This window comes from Lotus japonicus, chromosome 2 (assembly GCF_012489685.1).
Source record: "Lotus japonicus ecotype B-129 chromosome 2, LjGifu_v1.2".
In the NCBI taxonomy this organism is placed as follows: Eukaryota; Viridiplantae; Streptophyta; class Magnoliopsida; order Fabales; family Fabaceae; genus Lotus; species Lotus japonicus.
The window spans coordinates 77,691,081-77,712,117 of NC_080042.1; the positions used below are offsets into that span (position 1 = coordinate 77,691,081).

Here is a 21,037-nt window from a genome sequence, read left to right on the forward strand (position 1 = left end):
AATATATATCATTCACGATTTCATATATTTATATAAACAATGAACAAATAGGACCCTAACATAACACCAACGATTTCACAATAATATTTGGTATACATTATTTTAGTGTAGACACTTAAAGTGAAATATAATATGATGCATAAGAAGAAAGTAATTGAAAGAAAAATGAATGTATATAAAAAATGTTGTTAGTGTTATTAATATCGTTAATTTGTGAAGTGTGAAGTAGACAATCTTTTATTACTTGACTTGTAAAAGAATAAAGATTGATGTACATCCAAATGGTGGATACCACTAAACAGAGATCGAAAGAGATGAGAGATAAATGATAAGTATAATATATGATGCGATGTAGTTGGAATAGAGAGAAAAAAAAAATGTCCAAATGTGTTTGCATTATTTAATGGTCTATGAATCATTGCTGCTTCTAAAAATCAAATATGGATCACCCTCTCACTGTATGGATAAACTCATTTTTTATGAGCTTTTCTCCCCTTAGACTTTCCCTCTAGAAACAACTCGTTGACAATCTGGATTGGCATTACCATGAACTTTTATTGTTACAAGGCAGTTACAACTTACAATTTCAAAGGAAGGTGGCTCATGGCTGCATGATCACCGTGTGATCAGAACCGATTATGTGAGCATATAACAAACATCCTATTAAATTTTTGTATTTTGTTTTCATTATTGTAAATTTTGATAGATTTAGAAAAAATGAGATTAACATTAGAAAATACATATGAAACCATGTTGTGTGCTCAAGTCAAGTAGCTGATGAATTGTCTTAATTAAAACTTGGGGAATTGTATATCTGAACCACATTTGCTCCTTGGAGAAACAGGGCACTCTATGAAATCTGATCCAGAAGTGTCCACACACATGTAAACTTGGTAAAGCTGGCTGTTACCACGTGAATCTCTGTTACACTCAATTCCTGGGGTGAACCCACTTCCCTCTTTTATAGCATCTTTAATGCTCTCTATGCTGTAAAATTCATCATCTGGTTGAATCTCTGAAAATTCAAATTCATTGCCCTTAACTCGTCAGAAAAATTATTTTTGTTTATGTGCTTTTTAAAGAGTTGAGAAATCCCACATTGAATAGAGATAAGACTAAATAAGTCATTATAAATGGTAGTTAGATAAATGAAGTATTTGTTTGTGTACCTGCATTCTTGAGGATCTGAAGGAGGTTCACTTTCTCCTTCAGTTTGAGAGCGGCTTCAAAATACTCTCGCTGACCGAGCTCAGATTCCGCGCAGGTACCGTGTTTCTCCCACTCATGTGACCAGAACCTAATGCCATTGCTGCTGGGGCAGCTCAGGGATGGCCAACTCTTCTCCATGCTACTAATGAGTTCTGAGATCTGTATCAAATATATATAGCTCATTAATGTGTGTGTATAGTACACAAATGCACTAAGATCATAACATGATTACACTAATTAAATTAATTTTAACAGAACATAGTTATGATTAGGTGCTAAGGTTGCTGCCATGCTACATGTTTTCGTTGGTTCTTTTTCAAAATTTTAAGTACCTCAGATTTATCAAAGGTGCTGTCAGGATCACAGTTTGAGGGCCATGAGCCATCATTGTAGTTAGGCCAGAGTCCATGAATGCCAAAATCTGCTGTAGGTTTTCCAGTTTTGGGATAACAGCAGCTTTGCTTGCTGTCACAATATGCTCCTGGCCACTGCATGATTCACAATTCAAAGTGAATTAGAATCAGAATTAAATGAAAGTATGTATGCAGAGAAACATAAAACTTAAGTGAATCAACACAAGGAACAAAATGATTTACCTGCTGAACAAAGTAGAAGAAATCAAAATCATCAGAAAGGCATTGAACTGATAGATATTGCAGTATCAAAAGCTTGGCCAAAAACGAAATGCTGAGTTTCATCTTTGATGCTTCTGTTCTCCCTTAAAGAATTAAGTATATATGACTCACTTTGTAATTCACAAGGAAAGGGAACTAATCAATGAAACAGGTATAATGTGTGATATCCTGATATCCTTACAGGGATGAGAGTGATTTATAATGCAATGACATTGAACTTATATAAGGCGTGTGTCAATGGAATATGCCAATGGACCTTTATTATCCTCTTTTCAAATATTGTGATTGGTGAATGCTTGCATTATAAAAAGTTTACTCAAATTTTCAGGGGTCAACTAATTTATAAGTCACCTAACATACCCAATAATCTCATATTTCGTATATAGGAATCTCTCAAGTCTCCTATTTTGTGTACATCAACAACGTGGCAAATTAAAGCTAGAGGATCATTATATCCCTTATCTTGTGGGAGAAGAACATGATTGGAACCTGACTAATAAATTTAAAATAGGAAGATTGAGGAAGCAATGTGAGGAGTGAAGTCTTACACGCTGGATTAGTTGCAATGTGGAAGACGTAAAGTCTAGTTTATAATGTTGTTATGTTTCATGGCAAGGGAAGTTATAAATTTGGTGGTTCTTGCGTGCAAGGAAGCCAATTTAATTTGAGGGCAACTTAATTTGATGCCGTGTGATCATGCACCAATTGGATTAAACAGAATATTGGACGGTGATTTTTAAGCTTAGCTTTGATTCTGTAATCTACAAACTTCTTTTGGGTTGTCTAAATAACACAAAATTTGGATTAAATCATCTTAGTTCTATTTTGCTAAATTAACTTAGAAATAGAATTAAAATAATTTAACCAAATTTTGTCTAGAGTTATTTTGATTCTTCTGTGCCCTTATTGCAATTTCTTCCTCTCCTGTACGTACGTATGTGGTTGCAAATTTGCAATTTTTATTTCATTTTTGAAACAGATAGTTGCATGTCATGCTCAGTCGTGTCATGTGTTCACATTAATAGAGGTCACCAAGCATTGGTCGAGGAATACTCTTCTAGATTTAAAAGCTTTAACTAAAAACAAAATTATGAAAAGCATCATTGAGATCCTAATTAATTTGTGAATGGACCACAAATGTCATTTTAAAATGATATCCTATACGCGGTCTTTATCAATAAATGATTTTATGGGGTTTGAACTTATGTTATTATCTTTATAGGAGTCCAGCTTGCTTATCATTAAACTAGTAATTTTTTTTTGATATATAGACTAACAGTTTATTGATGTTGACATGTTTAAATTAATAAGATTTACTATAATTCACACTCTTTTTTTTTGTTTGATTAGATGGAGATTGATCCTAGCTAATACATGGACAACAACCATGAAGCATATCCAAATGGATATTTCAATTAATTAGTGCTTCCACACATGTTTATATTTAGGTAACAACCATGAAGCTAGAAGGAATATTGTTTTGTTTACAAACCTTGGACAATATGGATCCAGGTCCATCGATCTAGAGGCAATGACGTGTGAGGATAGGGTATTTGGATGCTCATGAAGGTGGGAACAGGGAAAGCAAGAGCTCCAGTACTTTAATCCTGCCATGAATTAATTGAAATACGGACACTGGTAGTTGAGCAATGAGCATCAACCACGTTCCTCACTTGCATTGGCAGGTAATTAAGAACCCGAATTATAAGGTGTGAACGATCGAGGTGACTTACTTCCAACTATTATTAGATGGGGGAAATTTATAGAAATATAACCATATAATTATATGAACATTCAGCTTGTTGCGCCACTTTTTAAATAGAATGTAGACATTTTTTTCTAGATAGGAAAATAGAAAAAAATTACACTAAGCTAATAGTGTCTTCAATTCCACATGCTCCGTCACTTTGTCCATGTCTTCTGATTGCACCGACAATTAATCTTGCCTTCATCAGCCCCAGATGTATATGGTTGTTAGAGGTATAGTTTTATGGGCTTGTATTCTGACCCAATTAAGTTTAATTGGACTTACACGAGTTGCATTAGAGGTCATGACACCTTGTTGGACTTTAAGTTTAGGCCCACTACACCATATGCACGCCCTATTGAATCTTTTGATAAATTTCTCATTTGTGAGAGTACAGGTTTGTTAGAATTCTTTTCTCTAAGAACCTTAAAGAGAATTATGAAGTGTTAGACAATTTTATCCTCTCATCCCTCGAAAATTACTAAGAGATCCTTCTCTTATGATTTCTCTACACTCTAGACTTACCACTCTACATTAGATTGGTGGCTTCTACTTCAAGCAAGTTAGACCCACAATGGTTCATCAAGATTCATGCTTGGATGAACATGTATCTCCATTAAAAACATTTTCATACAACTATTTTGTTCTTCTTTACATTAATTTAAACATTTTTTTTGGTTCCACATTAATTTAAACATTTAAAAGTAGAGGATGCACTTACCTCATTTTTTCATAAATATTCTTTTTTGGTCTTTTTTCATCCATGATTTGAAAAGATAAAATCACCCATTTTTAGTACTTTTATATTTGCAGCTTGAAAGTATAAACAACACCCATTACCATTGGTTTTCAATTGCATATAATAACTCAACTTGGAAAATACAATACTATCTAGTACCTACTGTTAGCCAGAATAAACTTTTCATTGAATAATAAAAAGCCCAGGCACAGTTGATCACTATAAGATACCAAAAGGACAACATGTAAGCAAATGAAATTGCAGATAAGGCTATCTTACAAACTTCTTCTACTCAATCCTAGAAATCAAAAAGTTGGGAATTCAATGCTGGATCCACATTTGCCATGGGGGAACACAGGGCACTCAATGAAGTCAGAACCAGAAGTGTCCACACACAAGTAAACTTGATATAGCTGGCTGTTACCAGATGAGTCCACATTGCACTCAATGTATGGAGTAAACCCAGTTCCATCCTTTATAGCTCCTTTGATGCTGCTCAAGCTGTAGAATTGCCCATCTGGTTGTATTCCTGAAAAACACAAAAAAAACATGGTTGTCAATATTTTAGAAATTATTGTACGATTGATTCTAAAGTCTACATCAATTCTAATAAAAAGATTTTGTGAAGATTTTAGAATTAATTAACGGGTAATAGAAGTTAGATTCAAATATGTACCTGCACTTGTAAGAGATTGGAGGAGGTTGGCTTTCTGTTTGAGGCTGAGACCAGCTGCAAAATAAGCATGTTGGTTAAGGTTTGACTCTGAGCAAGTGCCATGTTTTTCCCATTCATGAGTCCAGAATTGAATCCCATTGCCACTTGGGCATGCTAGTGTGGGCCATTCCCTTTGCAAACTGCTTGTGAGATCAGATATCTGACATCATATACAAGACAAATTAGTGGCAAACCATCATATAAACAGAATACTTTGTAGGATTGAAGTATATTCTATTTAGATATTGAGATAGTGATTTGAGGTTGAAAAGAAGTATTTTTATTCAAGCTTTTTCCAACGTAGCAGTTATGGCACGAATATTTAATTAAGAAGTTGACAACAAACTGGAAAAGTTTCCACCAGTGGTTTCATGTTTAGAAATCCTAACTCTATGAAAATAGAAACTTATCCAAATATGTGGGTAGAAAAATTATGAGTGTGATTGGTTTCACGTTAGCTAATCCTAGAATCAATTCTGGTTGAGCAAAATCAATTTTTGATGAAAACATTGAGAGTCATTTTTTAGGTGACATTCATATCCAAAATCAATTCTAGTAGAAAACCAAAAGAGTAGCTTTTCTTCAAACATAATCAATTGTAAAGTTTTACAACTGAATTACAAATTACGTAACAAAAACCAGTCATATATGTATCAAAACATAAATTACTTAACTTTCAACTTATATTTACAATAATCAATTTTAACAAAATCAATTATCACAAATGCGTATTCAAACACGCAATAAGCTGACATCGTGTGAGGGAACAAAAAGACAAAAACATTTCATGATTTGTAAATAGGATACCATGATCAAATGGGATCCAAAAAAGCCTAGTTCTCTTGGTCCATAAAAAAATGACAACTTTGCAGACTATACATTATCAAATAAAAAATTCAAATGATGAGGAAAGAAGTACCTGAGATTGCTTGAAAGGGTTACTAGAATCACAGTTAGATGGGTATGATCCAGTGTTGTAATTAGGCCACAGACCATGAATGCCAAAATCTGCATCAGGCTTCCCAGTTGTTGGGTAGCAGCAACTCTTGTCTGTGTCACAGTATGATCCTGGCCACTGCAAATGCACAATCACAAACATCAATTCAATAAAGTGATTCTGTACTCATAATTCAAAAACAAATGACCTTTCAATGAGTTTTTTTGCATTACCTGCTGAACAAAGTAGAAGAAATCAAAATCCTGTGCAACACAGAGAACTGAGAAATTCACTAGTAGCAGAAGCTTAATCAAATTGGACCCCTTAGACTCCATGTCTTTCCTCTCTCTTTTTTGTTCTCAATGTGATTTCTATGGTTTGAAGTGGATGGCACAATTATGGAAATGCCTTGATGGAATTGGTGAATTTATAGGCAGAAATTGAAAGTGACAAACTGAAAGGAAGAGTATCGTAACAGTATATGCTTGGCCTTCTTATCAGCCTATAATGTGGTTTACGTGTGTAAATGCTGCGAAATGATTGCAACATGTCGGCACTCAATTTATTAAATGTCACACCGTTTTATTTTTTTTCCTTAATTGAAAGCATGGTTCATGAACTTTATTTTATAGAAGACAAATGACTTTTCCACGTTACAAGATTGGTTAGTTAACGACTCTTTCCCCAGAATATCAATAATCAATAACTATGATCCTGCATTTAAAACATACAGAAAAAAAAATCAAAACATGGCATTGTTAATTGTCTTTGTTAAAGAAAAAGAAGATGAAAGAGTCAGATTTATGATTATTTTTTTAAAAAAAAATTACTACAAAGAAACGGTTTATGTTGCATAATGTTATTATCAGTATACTAGTATCATTATCTGATTGTGCGTGTCTTCTTTTCTTCAGCGCTTTCATATTGGGACCAACAAGGTTGGTACAATCTAGCGTTCAAATCAGAATTTGTTTATACTACGTAGGTCACTGGTGTTTGGAATTATGGTAAATGCCAAGAGTGGAGGAAATGAAAAAATGTTTAATGCTTTTATGTTTCCATTTGAGTATTTCTGCTTCATTTTTTTTTCTGATAAAATGGTGTTCACATGGATATTTAATGCTATCAGAAAGTCTTTGTTTACACACTTGTTAAAAATAGAGGATTCCTCAATTATAGGCCACATGGAGAGTATTTCACACTGGTTCGGCATACATACGGGAGAAAACAATGCCAGCAACATAATAATTGGCACTATTTTTCAGTTCACCAATTTTGTCCCTCTAAATAGTATGAACCTACTATATGTTAATGGGAGTAGGATAAAACTAAATTACACATCCTTATCCTTCAAATCTAATTGGTTGACTATGCAAAAAAAAATTACCTTGTTAGTGAATAGAAATTGCTCTTATAGAAAAAACTAGGATAGTAGCCCGTTTCCGTGCTATGCACGGACGAGCGATTCTACGATTTAATATAATTAATTCTTCAATTATTAAGATGAACAAATTAATTTACATATCAATAATTTATAATCTTTTCAATTATATACCGTAGTTGTCTAAATGACCCACATGAAAGTTTGGTTAAATAACTCATGGTCCCGGCGAACCAATCACATTTAAGATAAGTGGAATATAATTTTCATATTTTATTTATATATTTATAAATAATTTTATTGATTCATTAGGATGAGGTTAAAATCAACAAAATTTATCATCATCTTTTTCAATACATAGGTGACAATAAACCGATTATTAACTTTAATAGATATAAAACATCTGTATTTTGCATTTTTTTCACATTTTAAATATAATTATAATACCATAACAATGTTACAATATTCAATTTATTAGAAATGTACAATGATAAAATGATAAGTCAAAAAGATATGATCTCCTTTTTTTCCAAGACTTAACAAAAAAAAAGTATGATCAGATCTTTAATTATCCAACAACGCCTATAAACTGGAAAAAAACCTACTTGATTTATTTTATTAAAATATTACCTGTATTTAAAATAATTAATAGCTATGCACCTTTCTTCATGTCAATTTTGAATATAACTTTGCATATTTATAATTCTAAGAATTAGTACAAATATATTTAATTTTTAGCAAAACTATTTAATTTTAGAAAATTGTAAAAGCTTAGTTGGCAAAGAAAGTAGACAACCTTCTTAGAAAAGATGACAATTGACAAATCAATATAAACAAAGGACAACGATTGGGGGGAGGGTAGCTCACTTGGTGAACTAAGGAAAATGCAAGGATTGCAAGGTGAAGGGTCTTGGTTCAAAGCCCAAGCAAAAGAACTAATTTACTAACAATTAACAACTAACATTTGTCTATAAAAAAAACAAAGGACAACAATTGATTTGTGATCCCATAAATGAAAGCTCTATGAACTTGGTAGCAGAGCCAGTCTTGTGAACAAAGAAAGCGGGGAATTTTGATGAGAAAGTTAACCAAAGTAGTTAACAAAGAAACTGAATGAGAAGTGGTTTTCAGCGGGAAGACTTTATCCTAATCATTCAGTGTGACACATATATATGGGCTTTCCCTTCTTAGAAAGTAAATGATAAAGTCTTGTTAGTAAAAAAAGATGTATGAAAGAGAAGGATCACAAAATCCATGAAAGGCAGTAATATATAGAAAAGGAATCAAGTATTCTTACTTGTGTGTGGCCTAAATGAGAAGAAACTTATTTGTTGGCATCTGAATTTGTTGATTCAATAATTGAATAAAAGGAAGAAAATAATACAAGTCTATTCATATGACCATCAAAATAAGGCTTAAATATACTTTATTCATTCTTATAAGCATATTGTTGGAAAAGGACAAATGAAGCATTCACAATGAATACAAACACAATAACTTATATTGATAATAGGGTTACTTAAACTACAATTCTGCACATCACAGTTCTCAAGAGGTTACAAAATAGCAAATACATATCACGTTCACCAAACTACATGCAGTTCTAACATAGGACATGTAGCATCACACTTAATTAAATACAATACTTAGTTCAATGGCCCCATAGATTTACAAAAAAGGGACAACATAATGCTAACACATAACACCCAGGTACATTGAATTCTTCATTCAGAGTAAGCAATATCCACCATCCAGTAATGAACCTCTAGAAGCCAGCAGGTTGAAATTTCATGTTTTTCCTGGACCTTGAACTCAGCAACTGGTACAAAACGACCCTCACAGTCAGACCCCCCATCAGCTATCTTAATTTCCTTCAAGCGATTAATTTCACCTAACAATCCATCATCAGCATTGGCAAAGTCATGACCAGTGATTTCTACCTTCTCCACCACCTTTGTTTCAACCTTTCTTAGCTTGCTATCTGCATCTTCATAAAACTCACTACCAGACACTTTCAATTTTCTTTTCACCAAATTTGCAAGAGCACCTTCATTGATACTTTTTCCATATCCAGCAACATGGGCAGCATGTTCTCCCTCACCATCTGTCACCTAAGAGTTCTTCTAAAGTTAGAACATGCTACCTAAGATGTCACCTATGTTATAAAAATTGACTGTTTAAGGATGCATAATATATATATACCAGTTCTAACTCATACATGATACCTAACAAAATAAAAACATAAACACTACATCTATGTCCTGTAACAAAAAAAAAACTAATAAGGTTAATAGTTGTGTACTTGTATCCAGATTATATCACAAAATACATACAAAAATTACCATAATCGATGTAGTACTCGCTGCCTCAGAAAAGAAAAGTGAAATGATCTCAGTATCAGCACAAATTCGAAGAACCTCATAGCAAGGAAACCCCTTAATTGTAATACCAGGAATCTTAGAAACTTTGAACAACAATTCTTTTCCAATAATTTTTTCCTCAACCTCCAGCAGGTAATCAACATCAACAACAGAATGCATCAAGGAAAAAATAATTGAGGAAGGAATCAAGTAATCAAACTAATCCAATATAAATTAATAAATCATTATACTATATCAACAAAGGCTTGGCAATACTCACATCCAAAGGACAGACCAGATCCAGGGGTGACAAACTAATGAAAATATATAGTTATATTGCTTCAACTGCAGATTTGCCTAAGCACGTGATTCCAATTAGTATACAGGTATGTCATGAAAACATATTTGATGGGTGTTTTCAAAGAAATTGCAATTTTTTGTGCAGTGGCAGCCTTAAAATTATGATAAGATGCTATGCTTTATCCTTTTACTGCAATAAAGCAAATTCACTAACCAATAACCTGAATAGGAAGCAAAATACTATAATCAACTTATGAAAACAAACATAATAACCTATTTTGCAATTTTTTTCAATTTCAAATATCAGGTTTTACTATACAATAATTTTTGAGACCATAACTTCCAAAACTGGACAGAAAACCTCAAGATCACCCTTTAAAACCAATGAAAGCAATATAACCAAAGAAGACATATAGAAAAAACCTACCTGGAAGCAAGCACATAGCACTTCTTCAAGAAAAGAAATAACCTATGAACGATCAAGACAAGATTAATAGCATATGGTTTGCCAGGATCAACAACAGGAAACATCTTTGCTTGGGCATAAGCTACAAAGGGGATGGAAAAGACCAGCAGTAAAAGCCATAAGTAACAACAATCAACAATTCTCTATACGAAAGGGGAGATAAGCAAAAGAAAATTGCATTGAGCAAGAACACCAAGAAGAACAGAAGAGAGCAGTATTTATAGACAAGTGCAAGTGAGAAACATTTGAGCATTTCAAAAAATAAATTAAATTACATTAAATTGAATTGAGTTTCAGCAGTAAACCTGCTTCACAGCTATGCATACCAAACCTCTGTTACTGACCTGACATGGCTTCTGATACACATCTACCATCCTCCTTCAGACAGCACATTCTGCACATATCAAAATCCTTCATCAACAGTTCTATTCTCCTCCTTCAATTACAACCTATCTGACAATGACTTGAAGAAACTTAGGTCAGGGTGACGAAATTTTCCCTAAATCGTGTTCAACAGGAAAACCTAAAATTTCGACTTCCTACTTCAACCAAACTTACAATGATCCTTCCTTCTACAACTACACCTAACCCAAACAACTACTGCATGACACAGGCTGTCTGCAAGAATGACGATGGCTATGGACACACTCTTTGCCTCATCCAGAAACACGCTACAGGGACAGGGGCTGCAGGGGTGACGTATACCCACGAAATCAAACCATGGTGAACACACTCTATCACGACGTTCTGTATATCAGAAAATTAGAGCAGCTTGAGTGGAATAAAGATGAAAAAAGTCTCACAAAGGAAGGGCCATGATTAAATAGATCGCATGGAGAGAGAATCAAATGGACGGCCAAGATTGAAAGTTCTTTTAGGAATAGTGATTTCTTGAGTCTCTTTTAAAGTGTAGTAGATGTGTTAAAAATAATAAAGAAGTATGTTATTAACATTTTTCATTGCAGCTTTGCTGCCTTTTTATGTTCATTTCTAAGCTTTAATTGCCTCAAATACACACCTCCAACATGAATGATTGCCTCAAATACACACCTCCACTTCCTCTTCAACACCGTCCTCATCTCATGAATGATAACCTCAAATGAGAAGAAAGTAGAGAGTGAGTGGTGGAAAAGGGGAAAGAAAAAAACTAGCAGAAAGAGATCGATCGGGAGAAAAGGAGAAGGCAAAAAGGTGTGCATGGAAAGCTGAGTGGGTGAGAGTGGTGGCCACATGAGATAATTATTTTAATGTGTCTAAGGTGAGGTGACTCACTATTTACCACTTCATCACTTAACAAAACTCTCTTAAATTGAGGGACTAAAACACCTAAATTTAAAATAATGAGGAATCAAAACCATAAAAAAATAGTACTGAATAGTGTGTAAGGAGCTAATTTTTCCACAAAATAATGTGTGCAGCACAGTAGATTTTTCCCTAAGAGCAATCCATAATTGGTTAATCTGTAAGATAATATAAGTAAACAAGAAGTCTATGCAGAGGACACAACATCTAGTATCTACTACAGTCACAATATCTTGTATTCCCTACTGCTTAAATTCCAGAGCTATCTGCATATATCTAGTATCTACAGTCACAATGTAAAATATACAAATTTTATTTACAAAAATGAACTTTAAATGTCAACAATACCAGCAATACGGGTAGGTTATATTACCTAAGAATGAACCTGAACCTTCCAAGGCAATAATTGATACCAACATGTATGCAAACTCTCTGTTATAATTATTTGAATTTGCTAATCATGATGATGATCCATTGATTCCATTCCCTAATTTACATGAACAAACCTTTCTTCTTCCTGGCTGCATACAGAGGCTATTCCTTCCAAGCACAAATATAACTTAATTCCGTGGCAATAAAGGGATCAAGTTTTTAGAATCTGTGAGAAAGTTGAATATTGATTAAAAAACTCCACTACCAGTATTCCCCACAAGAGCATTTCCCATCTTTGAAATGATGAAATCGCTGGACATCTCTGAGAATAATTTGCCTACCAAAGATCAATGATATAAATTTAGCAGCATTATGGCAATCAACACAAACTCTAAGGTTCTTGACCACACGAATTGTTGTTCCAGGGGGAGTATTCAGCAACCCAAAAGTAATAGCCAATTTCTCACTGTGATACCTAAGAATCATTTCTTTCTCTTCATCTTCCATGCCTGCATGAAAGACTAGAGATGTGTCAGGTACATACCCAGCCAGCTTCAATTCCTTTACCAACTCATCAAGCGCATGGTGTAATACAGAAGAAGTGAAATGAACTCCATCCCCAGAGAAGAATTCATGAACGACATTGTTAACCTCTATAGAACTACACCCAGGAATTTTCCCTGCTCCTTTGTCTATCATCATTCTCCTTAAGTGACTCACATCATCCCATCTTCCAGATCTTGCACACAAGTTTGACAAAAGAACATAATCACCACCATGAGAATCGTCCAGTTCAGAGATTCTCTGCATTACTTGTTTCCCCATTTCAACATTGCCATGACTGCTACAAGCAGATAGCAATGTCCTCCACAGAATTGGTGTGGGCTTGATTGGTAATTCATCTATGAATTTATATGCTTCATCCAAGCGTCCAGCTCGACCAAGCAAATCCACCATACACCCATAATGCTTGATACTAGGAACAATCCCGTACTCATGAGTCATACTACGAAAATACTCATAACCTTCCTCGACCAATCCATTGTGACTGCATGCATATAATATACCTAAAAAAGTTATCTCATCAGGCTGCACTTTTTCCTTCTTCATTTCTTCCAACAATGACATAGCTTGGGAACCATGTCCATGTGTTGCATAAGCAACAATCATCGCCGACCACGCCTGTGTGTCTCTCCTATCCATGCTCCTGAACACTTTAACAGCATCATCCAAACTCCCGCATTTAGAATACATATCTATAAGTGCAGTATTTACCTTCACGTATTGATCAAACCCATACTTCTTAACATACTCATGGATCCACCTCCCCAAGTCCAACGCTCCTAGCAAAGCACAGGACGAAAGCACGACAAGCATGGTGACATAAGTCGGCTTAAGACCAGCCTCCTGCAATTCTCTAAACAAAGCCAATGCCTCAGTGGGCTGACTCTTCCTAGCACAGCTAGTAATGATTGCATTATATGCAACAACACACGGTTCATCGATCTTACCAAAGACCCTTTTAGCAGCATCAATGTCATCACAGGCAGTATACATGTTTATGAGTGTTGGGGACACATACATGTTATCACTTACCCCCAGTTTGAAAGCAAGGCAATGCAGCTGTTTACCTTCCTGCAAGGCCTTAACCCTCGAACACGCCTTGAGTAGGGAGGAGAATGTGTAATCATCCGGAAGGAGGCCCGAGCACAACACGCGAGAAAACAGAATGATTGCTTTAAAAGGGTCATCAGAACGGGCATACCCACGTGCCAATGAGTTAAAAAGAAAAATATCTGGTTGAGGAATTTTGTCGAACAGATGGTGGGCATGTTCCATAGAAGCTGTGGTGGGGTTGGAAGTGCAGAAATTTATGAGCTTGGTGAGGACATTGGTGTCATTCTGGAGGTGGGTCTTGATGGTGTGAGCTTGAATTTGCTTGAGCTCCCTAAGAGAGGTGCATTTGGGAATGAGGGAGATGAGGTGAGGTAAAGATTCTAGTGCAAGTGTAGAAGCAGCTTCGATTCTTGGAGGTGGTTCTGTGTTGTTGTGTTTTGTGGGAGGAAGTGAAGTCAATTGGAGAATGGGTGTTGACATTGTTGTGACTGACAAAGATTCTTTGCCTGAAACAGAGGAACGAAAGAGAAGAAAGAGAAAATGGATAGAGTTGCGGCACTGGACCGGCCGGTTCGGATGAAACGATTGAGTAATCTGGCTGCTTTTGTAAAATCGGTTCTTGCGTCCAGCCAGAAACAACCGGTGAAACGGTTCGGTTTATTTTACCGGTCAGCTTTCTTCTACTAGGATATGATCAAGTTTTTTTTTTCTCTCTCTTTTAAGTATCCTCTATGGGAGGTACTCTTGTTGAAGTCGTGAGCCTTCACACACCATGGTGAAACTAATTCTTTCTCTCATTCATACATTAAAACAAACTTATATATCAATATCCTTTTATACATTAAAATAATGGATTGTTTAATCCACCAAGACTCTTAAATGGTGGATAATGCATGATAAGAGTGTGATGTATAAACTATACGAGAATATTCAATCCAATGCTACAACCACTACCTTCCACCATCGGCACCACCTGAACCACCACGACCATTGCTGCCCTACAACACTATCACCACCACAAGACTCTCTACCAACACCATCTACGCCTCCACCACCACCATCATCGCCACCACCACTACATACTGCCATGGCCTACCACCACCACCATTATTGACACAACCATCTCCCTCCACCCCCTCCATCACCACCACTGGCACCACCATCATCATCACCATCACCGTCTAACACCACCATCGCCTTACAACATTATCACCACCATAATACTATCCACCAATACCATCCACGACCACTGCCCCACCACCTTCCACCGCCACCACCACTACCTACCACGACGACCACAACCACCACCACCATTACCGCCACAACATCTCCCTCCATCGTCTCCGCTACTCGGCATCGCCACTGCCACCTCTACATGCCCACCACAACCACCACCCTCCATCACCACCACTGTCATTGCCCCAACCATCTCGACCGCCACCACCATCTTTATCACCCACTTACACTATCATCATTTTTATCTATCATTATCAAATATTTCACGAATCAATAGATTTATACTAATTTAAACAAAATGATAGGTTATATAGTGTATGACCAAACGATGGATAATACTAAATTTTTATCTGGTCTAACATCATCTGACATAATATAAATTGATTTTATACTACACAATATACCAAACAAGCTTTAACTCTTAATTATACCCGAATGATAAGTGGTAAAAGCTAGGGATTTATTGGTTTGGAAGGGAAAGGTAGATAAAAAAAAAACCATAACTCTTAATTAATTTTGTTTTGAACCGTTTTTTATTTTATTTTTACATTTTGTAAGTATTTATTTCGCACAAAATAACATTTCTCTCATTATATCTTTTTTTTTTTGAACGATCTCTCACATGTATCACTTTATTGATTTTTAAAGGAAGAAATGAAAGGATTCTAACTTCCGTTACGAGTCCATCCATTTCCGAAACCAAAAGTGTTTCATCCACCTTAAACATAATATAAAAAGGTATTACATCATGGTACGACTACGAACGAAGTGAGGGACATTCCTTAGCTTAACCCCACTTTTCTTTTTGGATTCCTCGTAGTCTCCGTTTAGGGTTGTCTCTTGTTCACTTTCAGACATTTATTTATTTGTTGTCCTCAGTCCTCACCTGGTCTCTCTGTCTGTCTCATTTCATTAGTTTTCTCTTTGGTAATATATCATCTTATCTGCTCATCCTTCCATCTAAATTTGTGCTTTTTTATTCCCCACATGCATTTTTTTCACTGCTATCCAAATGTGCCATTTTTTTTATAGCCAATTAGCCATAGAAGTAGATTGATTATATGACTGATACTGTGATCCACTGTCCTCTGTTTGCTGTTACTGCTATTTGGGTTTGACTTTGTGTGGATTTTGGATGAAATGATTGAGTCAATGGAAAAGCCTCATTGGGGGCTTCTTGCTTGCTCTGAAATGAATCTGATGCAGTCTTGTAAAATGGCGGTTATAGCGGCGCTATAGCGCTGTAGCGTAGTGCTCTTTTGGATTGCCGCTATTTTCCGCTTTAAGAGGGTGGAAATAGTGGATTTTTGGCTTACTGCTATAGTCCGCGATCCGCGATTAACAACACTGATCTGATGTCTGGTTTTATTAAAAATCAAAACTTTTTCCGAGTACCAGTATTAATGTACTTGAAGGAGTTCCAGAATTTGTTTTTTGTGTACTGCTTGCAACCCAATTTCAGATACCCTTATGCAGTTTTGTATTTTAGAGTCACCATGTAGAAGAGGTGATTTTGACCATTTACTTGACAATAGTTCAAATTAATGTTAGTGTGGTGAATGTTAGCTTCTCTCATATCTGCTTTTGTATTCACCAAACCTTTTTGTTTTGTGCAGAAACATAATCATTGTTAGCTGTAGTAGATAGATGCTGTGCTCATGTATCTAAGTCTCGTTATCACTCAAATCATTGGAAGATGACAATTATGCGAGGTGAGCAGTTAAAACATGATCATCGAGAAAAGGACTTTGGTAATTTTCATGGAAACTTCGATCTGAATGAAACTGCTGAAGAGTTTGAGCAGCAGCCTGATGTGCAGTGGGAATTATTAGAAAATCACCAAAGCAGATGTAATGAATTATCTGGAAAGATGGAGAAGCATGGAGATAACCTTAGTGTGGAGGCCCAACAACATGGAGAACAGGTACCTCAGACAAGGACTTTCGAGGGGCGTGTTGATCACTTGCTCTTTCTTGCACAATCTGCTGAGGTAGTTGCGCAATCGGAAGATAGGGTGGCTCAAACGCATACAAACAACCAAAGTAAAGGTGAACACTGAAAAAGTAAAAATTTGGTTCATTGTGATTTGTGATTTGACTTCATTTAGGATTGGCTAATGTTGTATCCTTTTTCATCAATTCAGACGTACATAACAACATGGTTGATCAAATCTCACAAGAACATGCTAGCATTGTAACTGCTGATGGTTAGTGATGCTACATTTATTTATTTTTCAAATGCCTTCTATGCGCACTGGAATCCAAATGTGAGAAGACTTTGATAACTGTTAACTGCTATTCTTTTGTTTATAGATCAGGAATGCTCTAGAAAAGTACATGAGGGATTATCAGCATTTTCTCATGTAAGTAGTCAGAGGAACAGGCTTTGTCATGAAGTTGTAAGAACCCGCTTAACTCAAATTCGAAAGCACGCTAGATGTAAATATCTAATAATGGATGAAGAGACTACCGAGCATAACCAATGCAAGCATTCACGAGGAAAAACAATGCGCCTGAGCCAAATAAAGCATCAAGCTAGGTGTAAAAGTAAGAATGATTTGTCACCACCACCAATGATAATTGGACCCAGAAATGAGCAACCACGTGGAAGAATACTTCGACTGAGTAAGATGAAACATCAAGCTCGTTGCAAAGAGAATTCAACAGTGAAAGAGGGGGCCGAGGAGCATATGGATATGAGTCAATATTGCAATAGATTGAAAGGTAATTAATGAGGAAACTAATACTGTGAAGTGTGATGTAAGGGCTGTTCTTGAACTTGGCACACATCTTTATGTTCAATGCTTGATTTTCTAAACTTATAATGTGCTTAAAACAGCTTAGTGTCTACTGGATAAGCTTGATAACACTTGTAGTCTGATAAGTGATAACTTATCTGCAAATTTATTGACTTGGATCTGAGAGCAAACACTTTTCCTTAACATTCTGTTTTTGATTTTTCCTTAACATGGTCCATAGTCCATATAATGTTTGATAGGTTAAACGTAGAAATTTAGATATTTTTATAATTCACCTACATGTATGTCATTAATCTTCTGCAAAGCAATCAGACATCCGATGCTGGTTGCTGGCTCAGGAAAATGATAGTCTTCATATTTCAGGCCCCTACTGGATAATCATGCATGACTTTTATTATTCATGTTGGTTTAATATATCAGCATAAAAATATCTTTATCTCAAATTTATGTACAAATTATACTTTCATTTATCAGTATCAAACCCATATGGGTCTGACAACTTAATGCGTATTAGCAGAAAACTCAGAAGCACAAAAGGAGTCTATACCTGTGAAAAGATTACGCTTAACTCAATTGAGACGTGAAGTTCGTGCAGGGAGTCTAAGTTCTATTATGCAAAGACCCGGTCAGAATTAGAGGTATATTTTGCTCTTTTTGATTGAATGAGAAGTTCCTACTTTGATCTCATGACTGGAACATTGTAGTTGTATTCGTGATTTTAACATTTTTTTTAAAAAGAAACAAGTCCAAAATTCAAGATCGGTTTTCTCAGTATGTTTATAAAATAGTAGCTAAGACTTGGGAACTTAGCATTCCCTAGCCTAGTTAATAAAATACTATTGTTTTGCACTGTTATGCTAGTACCATAAACCAAGTATACCCGAAAAGGTTATGCTATTAGGTAAGATTATGAATGGTTCTATATCCAACATGCTCCCGAGACAAGTGATCTTTGAGCTGGAAGCATGGACGATGACCACTTAACTATGCTATATAATTTTTTTTGCTTTACTTTATTTAGAGAATGAGGGTAGCGAGGGTCATGTGGACTAACACCTCAACTAGTAAAAACTATCTGAAGACTAAAACCCAAATCAGTGAAAAATATAGAAACAGACGATGCTTTGAATATAGGGACCCTAAAAAGAAGAAAACTTTAGGGATCGAAAGTCAAACAAAATAGGTGAAGATTGTAGAGATTAAAATCCTATTTAGACCAAATTAAGGCTATTTGTTGACGAATCTAAGTTTAGGAGGAGGAGTTTTCCCCGGTTTTAAGGTTTAAGGCGTTTATAAAGATCGAACTCTAAAGCTAATGTTCAAAAAGGGTAGAATAACACGTTTGGATTATCTTATTCTAGAGAAGTTACTGTGTCTTTCTGTCTCTTTGCTACTGTTAGGATGTAAGAGAATGGAAAATCTATAGTAGTTAGTTAGTTACTAGAATGTTGAATTTGTGTTGCATAATACACTTGCTATCCATCAGTGCAACTTGTATATATGTGGACTTTAATTAATATGTAACCAGATAAAAACGTTTGTTTCTGAAATTTCTCATGTTAATTGGTTCATTAAGAATGAAATCTGTTGTGAATCTGGTTTGCATGATCTGTGTTTTTTAATGTGAGATTGTTGATTTTGTATCAGAGCTTGCCAGTGCTTTTGCATTTCCTTACCATAAGCTTCACAGCAAAGCACTCTTAGAATTAGTTTTGGCATCTTATTCTGCTCCATATGCAATTTAAAAGCAGATTGTAACCCGATTTTCATCTTCAGTTTTGAGTTGCTACTCCTAGTCTCCTCTATAAGTTTTCTTTATTAAATAACTATGGAGCCTTTGTGACATAACACTCAACATTATGTTTCTTGTTTTATTTGTTTTTAGTTTTGTACAGATCTGATTTGGTAGCAAAAGTGTTTTAGAGGAGGATGCAGACAAGAACAAGTGCTGCAGGGCTGCTATGGAAAATTTGTGCTGCCATATTTTTTTGAAATGAACTTTCAAGATAATATTTTGTATAAAGTATAAACATCCTATGACAAACTTGTAATTAGCTTTATATGGTAATTATTTCTCTCCCTGAGATACAATACAAAGCCTTATAGCTCAAGTGAACAGAGGTTGTTTCTCTTCTCAATTTTTTTGGGTCAAGCGGTTGTTTCTCTTCTGATAAGCATTTCTAGTTTCCCCATAAAGCAGATGTTGTTTTGCATGAGGATGAGGGTCTCTCTAGAAGACCAAAACAATCCAGGAGATTGGTGTTTATATCATTATGTATTGCTACTTGGTGCACGAAGCACAATCCTAATCCTTATTATAAGGATCACAAAATGAGTTTGACACGTCGGGTCAATTTATTAACCTGCGGGGCGGGGTGGGTTAGATAGTTCAACCCACCAACCCAACATGCCAATAGTGTGGCGAGGCGGGGGCAAGCCAACCTCGCAAGCCAACGGTGGGGCTGGGGTGGGTCAACCCATCGAGCCCATAAATTTTAAATAAAAATTAGTTCACTTGTCGGGCAAGCCAATATTTTTCAGCGTCTTGAGAGTTTGGACATGTCAATTAGCTAAAAAGGTAAAATTGTAATACTTATACATCGTATTGTTTAAATTTTAAATTTTTTTGTTGGGTCAACCTGCCCTTAAGTGAAGCGGAGGCGGGTTGAGTATCCAACCTACCGTCGCTAGTGGGTCAACTCGCCGTGCTCCACTTAAGACTGATTGAAAGTGGGTTGAGATGAGTTGACTCACTTTGCCACCCCTACTATATTCACTAATTTTTATTTTCCTTCAGAAAATGCTATAATTTGCAAATACACATGAAATTTAGGTAATACTTTGTTTTTCTTCTCATTATACTATTTTTTTAACATCTTTCACATTATACTAGCCAGTTTATTTTTTCTTCACTTCTTATGAAATATGTGTGTTTTCAATTTTTTTATGCTTAACAAAGAGAGCAAAGAAAAACACAAAAAAAGCAAGGAAACCCCCTAACACTTACATAATCCAAAGAGTCTGCCAAAAACAAATGCTCCATTCTAGGGGATCTTGGAGGAGAAGAAACTCACGCTTCTGAGTTGCTCTTGCTTTCGCCAAGTGATCTGCACAAGCATTTCAATCTTTTACATTTAACAGAAATTTGTAGCAGTCCCTCTTTTAGGAGCTAAATTAATTAATTAAAAATCTATAGTTATCGAATTCTATAAATAAAAAAAGCAATAGCATATTTTAAGAAATGAACTTTCAATTTTTTTTTT

At 35.5% G+C, this 21,037-nt stretch overlaps 4 protein-coding genes across 18 annotated transcripts; 1 reads left to right on the forward strand and 3 right to left on the reverse strand.

The window, feature by feature from the left end:
• Positions 1 to 509: 509 nt before the first annotated feature.
• On the reverse strand, positions 510 to 2,085 carry LOC130739818 (ribonuclease 3-like). Its single transcript, XM_057592232.1, has 4 exons — positions 1,806 to 2,085; positions 1,542 to 1,697; positions 1,170 to 1,368; positions 510 to 1,015 (listed from the first exon to the last, which is right to left on the reverse strand). Exons 1-4 carry the CDS (start codon positions 1,905 to 1,907, stop codon positions 792 to 794), a joined length of 681 nt encoding a protein of 226 aa, XP_057448215.1. The 5' UTR covers positions 1,908 to 2,085; the 3' UTR covers positions 510 to 791.
• Positions 2,086 to 4,433: 2,348 nt separating this feature from the next.
• On the reverse strand, positions 4,434 to 6,433 carry LOC130739820 (ribonuclease 1-like). The gene is made up of 4 exons (XM_057592247.1): positions 6,216 to 6,433; positions 5,965 to 6,120; positions 5,007 to 5,205; positions 4,434 to 4,859 (listed from the first exon to the last, which is right to left on the reverse strand). The coding sequence occupies exons 1-4, from the start codon at positions 6,315 to 6,317 to the stop codon at positions 4,636 to 4,638; spliced, it is 681 nt and encodes a 226-aa protein (XP_057448230.1). The 5' UTR covers positions 6,318 to 6,433; the 3' UTR covers positions 4,434 to 4,635.
• Positions 6,434 to 8,842: 2,409 nt separating this feature from the next.
• On the reverse strand, positions 8,843 to 14,368 carry LOC130739819 (pentatricopeptide repeat-containing protein At2g02980, chloroplastic). Of its 12 annotated transcripts, XM_057592246.1 has the most exons (4): positions 12,165 to 14,368; positions 10,834 to 10,883; positions 10,451 to 10,492; positions 8,843 to 9,467 (listed from the first exon to the last, which is right to left on the reverse strand). In XM_057592246.1, exon 1 carries the CDS (start codon positions 14,258 to 14,260, stop codon positions 12,425 to 12,427), a length of 1,836 nt encoding a protein of 611 aa, XP_057448229.1. In that variant the 5' UTR covers positions 14,261 to 14,368; the 3' UTR covers positions 8,843 to 9,467; positions 10,451 to 10,492; positions 10,834 to 10,883; positions 12,165 to 12,424. The 12 variants fall into 12 exon arrangements, with proteins under 12 accessions (XP_057448229.1, XP_057448226.1, XP_057448225.1 ...); XM_057592243.1 differs by lacking the exon at positions 10,451 to 10,492 and having other exon boundaries at positions 8,843 to 9,474; XM_057592242.1 differs by having other exon boundaries at positions 10,834 to 14,368.
• A 1,342-nt stretch (positions 14,369 to 15,710) lies between these two features.
• On the forward strand, positions 15,711 to 19,948 carry LOC130739821 (uncharacterized). 4 transcript variants are annotated; one of them, XM_057592250.1, is made up of 6 exons: positions 15,711 to 15,754; positions 16,633 to 17,064; positions 17,160 to 17,222; positions 17,329 to 17,739; positions 18,292 to 18,412; positions 19,660 to 19,948. In XM_057592250.1, exons 2-5 carry the CDS (start codon positions 16,713 to 16,715, stop codon positions 18,408 to 18,410), a joined length of 945 nt encoding a protein of 314 aa, XP_057448233.1. In that variant the 5' UTR covers positions 15,711 to 15,754; positions 16,633 to 16,712; the 3' UTR covers positions 18,411 to 18,412; positions 19,660 to 19,948. The 4 variants fall into 4 exon arrangements, with proteins under 4 accessions (XP_057448233.1, XP_057448234.1, XP_057448231.1 ...); XM_057592251.1 differs by lacking the exon at positions 15,711 to 15,754 and adding an exon at positions 15,773 to 15,943 and having other exon boundaries at positions 19,670 to 19,948; XM_057592248.1 differs by lacking the exon at positions 15,711 to 15,754 and adding an exon at positions 15,774 to 15,943.
• Positions 19,949 to 21,037: the final 1,089 nt, after the last annotated feature.

Bases quoted from the DNA above. Each gene is read 5' to 3' on its own strand.
- LOC130739818 (XM_057592232.1), bottom strand. From the start codon at position 1,907: ATGAAACTCAGCATTTCGTTTTTGGCCAAGCTTTTGATACTGCAATAT. The intron at 1,698-1,805 runs GTAAATCATTTT...TGAATCATGCAG, and splicing joins TCTTCTACTTTGTTCAGCAG to TGGCCAGGAGCATATTGTGA. The intron at 1,369-1,541 runs GTACTTAAAATT...TATTTGATACAG, and splicing joins GCACCTTTGATAAATCTGAG to ATCTCAGAACTCATTAGTAG.
- LOC130739819 (XM_057592244.1), bottom strand. From the start codon at position 14,260: ATGTCAACACCCATTCTCCAATTGACTTCACTTCCTCCCACAAAACAC.
- LOC130739820 (XM_057592247.1), bottom strand. From the start codon at position 6,317: ATGGAGTCTAAGGGGTCCAATTTGATTAAGCTTCTGCTACTAGTGAAT. The intron at 6,121-6,215 runs GTAATGCAAAAA...GTGCATTTGCAG, and splicing joins TCTTCTACTTTGTTCAGCAG to TGGCCAGGATCATACTGTGA. The intron at 4,860-5,006 runs GTACATATTTGA...TGTGTTTTTCAG, and splicing joins CCAATCTCTTACAAGTGCAG to GAATACAACCAGATGGGCAA.
- LOC130739821 (XM_057592250.1), top strand. From the start codon at position 16,713: ATGACAATTATGCGAGGTGAGCAGTTAAAACATGATCATCGAGAAAAG. The intron at 17,065-17,159 runs GTGAACACTGAA...TCATCAATTCAG, and splicing joins TACAAACAACCAAAGTAAAG to ACGTACATAACAACATGGTT. The intron at 17,223-17,328 runs GTTAGTGATGCT...TTTTGTTTATAG, and splicing joins TAGCATTGTAACTGCTGATG to ATCAGGAATGCTCTAGAAAA.